This window comes from Propithecus coquereli, unplaced genomic scaffold, assembly GCF_000956105.1.
Source record: "Propithecus coquereli isolate 6110/MARCELLA unplaced genomic scaffold, Pcoq_1.0 Scaffold218, whole genome shotgun sequence".
NCBI lineage: Eukaryota > Metazoa > Chordata > Mammalia > Primates > Indriidae > Propithecus > Propithecus coquereli.
The window spans coordinates 1,484,013-1,490,364 of NW_012146967.1; the positions used below are offsets into that span (position 1 = coordinate 1,484,013).

The 6,352-nt window shown below is 35.0% G+C and overlaps 1 protein-coding gene across 1 annotated transcript in view; it reads left to right on the forward strand.

The window, feature by feature from the left end:
- Nucleotides 1-6,352, forward strand: part of POLR3B (polymerase (RNA) III (DNA directed) polypeptide B) — a 136,641-nt gene that overhangs the window by 13,299 nt on the left and 116,990 nt on the right. The window contains exons 6-7 of the mRNA XM_012644696.1: nt 209-284; nt 2,687-2,783. Coding sequence (XP_012500150.1) covers nt 209-284; nt 2,687-2,783 — 173 coding nt within the window. The remainder of the gene's footprint in view (nt 1-208; nt 285-2,686; nt 2,784-6,352) is intronic.

A 6,352-nucleotide genomic window follows, 5' to 3' on the forward strand; every position in this document is an offset into this window, starting at 1 on the left:
TTTTTAAAAAATGATTTGATAGTATTTTCTCTCTTTGGTAAAGCTATATGTACTATCATTCCAAGAAGATCTCAAATGATAATTTTTAACTTGTTATCCTTAGCAAGGTAAGCATTTGCCGAAACATAATTCTTGTATTTGGGAGGAAAATAGCTTGTTTATATGTTTTGAAGTAGTATAATTGGTACTGGAATAATTTGCTTTTCAGATATCTTAATATCTATGTTGGGCTTCCTGATGTTGAAGAAAGCTTCAATGTAACTAGACCAGTGTCCCCTCATGAGGTAATTACTATAAATCTTACTTTAATTGGACTTGTTTGCTTTACCTTAAAGAGTCTGCCCTTAATATATACTTTTAAAAGATGATTTAAAAACAGGAAAGACAAAATTTCCTCTGAGATAAATCAAAATAAATAAGCACTTGTATAAAACTATAGTATATTAGAAAACAATTCTGCACTATTTATTTTATCATTTAATCCTAATCAGCTTGCACTGTTATATTTGTGTGTCCTATTAATGTCCTGTTTCTGAGCTTTTTAGCAGTCTCCTGCCCCCCACCACCTGTGCCTTGCGTGGTGTGCTGTTCCTCACAGGCGTCACTCACTCACTCAGCACGCTTTTCGAGGATCAACCAGGCATGGTGTTAGGCAGAGGAAACTGAGGACTAGGAACTCACAGTCTAATAGGAGACAGATGAAAAGAATACTGAAATATGAGGGTCTTAATAGATGTATAAACAAAGGGTTATAGGAAGACAGGTCTATTTATTGACTTTTAACACATTCTAGATTTCTCATTAAATTCCTTCACTTAGTGTCCGTAATTGGGAATTGATTCAAGAAAGAAAAAGATTTTTGTAGATTCATGTGGTTTGTGTTAGGGTAAAGCTGAAATAGCAATTAGGGAATGTATCACAGGGACCTTTATTAAAGAACAAGTAAAGTATTAGACGGTTATAGTTATTGTCTAAGCAAGATTAAACAGGTAGTATGATCAAGTAACCAGTCATTCTATATAGGTAAATTTTGATATTTAATCACCAGGTATTATTGAACATTTAGTTTGGGTCTCAGCATTGAAAAAAAGAAGTGAGACACAATATTCTTTCTCAAAGAGTTTATACTCTTGTGGCTTAAAATAGCGAAACACATGGCAGAGAGACATGGAGGATTGCAAACTTAAATGCCTGGAAGGGCCAGGTCGATAAGGTAAATATGTTGACTTGTATTGAACAGGGAGTGGTTAGGGCTGTGGGATATTGGAAAGTATGTGCCCCAATTTGGCCTTCTCCTTTTTCTCATTTCATTTTGCTAGATCTTTCCAATTTTTCAAGAATGAGGCACCAATTGGCAATTTCCAAGTTATTTTCTAAACTATATTTCCAAGTTCAAGAAGGGAGAAGACAAAGTAGCTTGAAGGAGTCCAAAAAAGCTGAGACTGCGTTTGTCATTATGTTAACTACATCTGTTGAATTTTATTTCCGCTTGAAGGGATGAGTTTGTTAAAACTCACTGATCGCTTCCCTATCATTGTCATTACATTAATTTTATTAATAAAAATGAGATAATATATAGTACTGTGTATCGGACCTATTCTAAACATACATATTTATACTTTGGGAATTAAAATAATCGTTCTCATTCCCAGTTTTATATATGAGGAGACTGAGATTCAGAAAAGTTATTTAAAATTTAAGTGAGCCAGGATTTGAACCTAGGCAATAGAGTTCACATTCTTAACTACCATGCCACAGTGCCTTTGATCTGGCCTGAAGCAGGAGGCTTGACCTAGTTAACATAACCTATTTTTATTGGTTAATAATAGGAATATTTAATATTTTAAAGATCACAGACACAAAGGCTAGAAGAAGCTCACATCTAACTATCTTTTGTTCAGTAGAAGCCAGAGAGAGGATTCAGCACCATGAATTGTATGGTTGATGTTCAGACAAACTCTCTTTTTGAGACTACAAGCCACCGATGACCATCAGTGTAATGGGGAAGTCATCAGAAGATTTGAATGGGGTTTCCTATGTCTGATCATGGCTTAGGCAAGGGCATCATTTAGCCTAGTCATCACCATGGGTAACTAAAGCACACACCAACAATTTCTAAAATCCTGCAAATGATTCAGAAATTGTTAGAATGATGTGATGAATGATTTGTGGTATAACATACCACTTGGTAAGGAGTTTTGTAATACAATTTAGTATATTTGGAGAATAAAAGGAAGTATAGTTTAAATTTGTATGTGTATATACTTTAGTTATTGTTATACTGGTTGTTAACTGTTTTGAACAAGCCAAGCTATGTTGATTACTTCCCATGGACCCACTTTGCAAGGACCAGTCCAACTGCTTTAAAGATACGGGAACAGACTGGTGATGGCATCAGATCAGTGAGAAGAAAATTAGTACCAGATTTATTGTTCCATTTTTGGCCTGGCAGGGCCAGGGATGCTGTGGCAGTGTGTAGATCAATACATGACATCATTCCCCTCATGGAGAAGGTAGGCTGATAACTCCCAATATCCTGAGGCAGCACATGGAATGGCTCAGTGGAGGAGAGATCAAAGTTCAATGTGGGCCACAATTTGTACTAGAAACTGAGCTCTTAAGTGATGTACCTCTTCTTTTCCTGAGAGGAAGAGCAATAAATATTGGATTCCTTATTCTCTTTCAGTGCCGTTTAAGGGACATGACATACTCTGCGCCCATTACAGTCGATATTGAATATACCCGAGGCAGCCAGAGGATCATCCGCAATGCCTTACCCATTGGCAGGTGAGAAATTAAGTTTGTATTGAAGCCACACTGCCTGGATTCTAGCCCTGTGATGTGACCGCATTTCCTCATCTGAAAAATGTGGGTAGTGGTACCTCTGGGATTATGGTAAAATGGGATTATTTTATGGATCCAGCAAGTCAACACATGTAAAGCATTTAATGTTCAGTGCATAGTTATGGTTGTTATTATTTATTAATTGTGGAGCCTTTTTTATGAAGTTAAGGGAAATGCTTCCCTTTCTTCCTATAACTCCAAGCTGTTAGGGAGACATTAGGTAAGATAGCATTTCAGTGAACTCTTCTGCGTTGGTCTTCTTGGTGGATTTCATGTATATTTTAAGTTTGAGTTTTCCTGGAAGTCTAACTGTTTCCCATGTAGAAGTATTTAAGGGAGAAGTTACTTTATTTGCCCAGAACAAGTTTGGAAATGATATATAGCATCAGCTAGCATTTTTGCAATCTGCTTTTTCTAATTAGGGAAATATATTGACTTCTGTAGACATGGACAAAACCCACAATATTGTGAATTTGATAATGATGTGTTGGATTTTAAACTTAGTCCACATAATTCCTGTTCAACTGCTTCCCCCACCCCTTAAAAGTGCTAAGAGCTTAATAAACATCCATTTGTTCAACAAATATGCACCAACTGTTTGTCACTTGTCATGTACTATGCTGGGTATTCAGGTGAATAGAAGATACACAAAATACAGCTCCTGTTAGCTACCTTCATTCACAGCTGCCAGGGGAGGGAGGAATAAGTAATTATGGCACCATTTGGTAAGTTCTATGATAGAAAAGTCCAGAGTACTGTGGTAACATTCAGGTTTAACAAATCCTTCTCCTGCACTTCCCCCAAAGAAAGGGGCTATTCGTATTGTTCTTTCCTCATTTTTCAGTTAGAAAAATAAGTAGGATTTTAAAATATCTTTGTTTTTAGCAGAACTGTTTATCAGTATTAAGATGAGAGCTTCTTCTCTCTTATGTATGGACCATACTTGTGTCCAGTTAAATTTTGGATCATTGCTAAATTATGGACCAGATTGAATATTCTGAAGGAAAGGCAGGAGAGACTGGAGCAAAAATATAAATAGTAAGATATAGGCTTTAAATCCTGGGTTAGAGACGGGGCTTGTAACTAGTATTTACTATATGCCAGATACTGTGCTAGATGATGTCATTTGTTAGCACTGCATTCGTAAAAATGACTTCAGTTAATCAGAATGTTTGTATATACCAAGCACTGTCTAAATCACGTACGTTAGCTCATTTCATTATTTTTTTGAGCTAAAATGATTTTAGTTTAATCCAAATAATATTTGTACTTGACAACAAAGCAAACAGTGTATAAGAACATTTGACACAGAACAGTAGCCTCCCTCCCTGTCCTTCCTCACCTTTAGTCTCATTCCTTTGTAACTATTTCTGGTATTTCCTCTGGTGGTTATTACATCCATAACTTTTTTTTTTTTTTTTTTTTTTTGAGACAGAGTCTCACTGTGTTGCCCGGGCTAGAGTGCCGTGGCGTCATCCTAGCTCACAGCAACCTCAAACTCCTGGGCTCAAGCAATCCTCCTGCCTCAGCCTCCCGAGTAGCTGGGACTACAGGCATGCACCACCATGCCCGGCTAATTTTTTATATATATTTTTAGTTGTCCAATTAATTTCTTTCTAATTTTAGTAGAGATGGGGTCTCACTCTTGCTCAGGGTGGTTTCGAACTCCTGAGCTCAAACAATCCGCCCGCCTCGGCCTCCCAGAGTGCTAGGATTACAGGCATGAGCCACCGCGCCCGGCCTACATCCATAACTTTAAATGCTATGCTTTTACCTTTATTTCTTGATACATCAACTTTAGACACTCTTTATTGACACCTAATATAGAACATGTGGCTTAGTTTACCTATATCACCTACTTTGCTTCTCCCTTCCACCGCCAAACTGCTCCTTGTTTGTAATTCTTCTTTTGTTTGCTATAGTAACTTTAATATTCTTATATCTTTATTTTGTAGCCTATTACTTTATTCAGTGTCTTGATTTCCCTTTATGTAAAATGAAAATATTATTATCCCTATCCTCCTATTATGATTTCTTTTTTAACCTATGAGTTATTTAGAAGACTTTTTAAAATTCCAAATTGGTGATTTTTAGAACTTTGTGGAGACCTGTTTGCATAAATGTTCCATGTGTGTTTAGAAACAAGGAGTATTCTCCAGTTATTTTGTGCCATCATCTATGTTTTACCTTCAGATCAAGTTTGTTAATTGTGATGATTAGTTGTTATGTATCTTTATCAAATTTTGATTTGTTCTATCGATTACTAGGGATGTTAAAATCTCCTACTATAATGGCAGATTTGTCCATTTCTCAATGTTTTTGTGTATTTTTGCTTTTTGCAGCTATGATGTTAGGTGCATAGAAGTTTAGAATTGTTAAGTATTCCTGGTGAATTGAACCTTTTATTATTGTGCCTTTATGTTTGTTATCTCTTGCAGTATTTTTGCCTTTAATTATGTTATGTCTGCTCTTACTGTGCCACATTTGCTTTCTTTCGGTTATTTTTCTGGCATATATTTTTTAAAAATCATTTACTTTGTAATCTTTTATATGTCCTTATGTTTTTGGTTTGTTTAAAGTAAACTGCATATGGCTAGGTTTTTAAAAAAATTTGTCTTGAGGATGTAGTCCATTTATACTTATTATGTATACACACATGTATATATACATATCTACATATATATTTGGATATATTTCTAGCAACTTATTGTATGCTTTAAAACTGTCCAGTTTTCCAAATGTTCCCATTTTTTCTCCCTTTTTGCTCTTTGGATAATGGAAGGTTTCTTTTTCTTCTCCTCCTCCAACTGATTTGAAAATCATATACAGTATTTCTGGTTATTTATATTTACCTTAGAAATTTTGAAATGCATACTTAAAGATTGAAACTAATATCTTTATTTTCCTCCTTAAAAGGACAAAGACCTTAGGAAGCTTTAACTTGGATCAAATCAATCCCTTTGACTGACATGCTTTTGTTGTGCCAAATTTTAGTTCTGTCTTGTTCTTTTCTTTAACCCATAAATTAGAAATTTTCATTATTAGAAAGTTAACATTTGTTTATATTTACCCACATTATTTTCTGTTTTCTTTGCTCATCATATATTTTTGCATTTTTGCATGTCAGACTTTCATCCGGTGTTTATTTTCCATTTTCCTGGAGATGAACTTCTTTTAGAAATTTCTTTAGTGAAGGATTATTAGTAACTTCTCTCAATTTTTATCTGAAAATATCTTTATATTGACCTCATTCTGAATGATGACTTAACAGAATACACAAATTTAGGGTGACAGTTATTTTCTCTCAGCACTTTGAGCTTATTACTATACTATCATTTATTAATTATTGTTTTGAAGTTATCTGTCAGCCAAGCATCCTTCCATTTTTAGTAACCTGCCTTTTTTTTCTGACACTGGGTTTTAAATCTTCCTTTCATCTTTGATGTTTTGTACCTTGACTATGATACGTTTAGTTGTGGCTTTCTCTTTATTTATCTTGTGTAGAGGA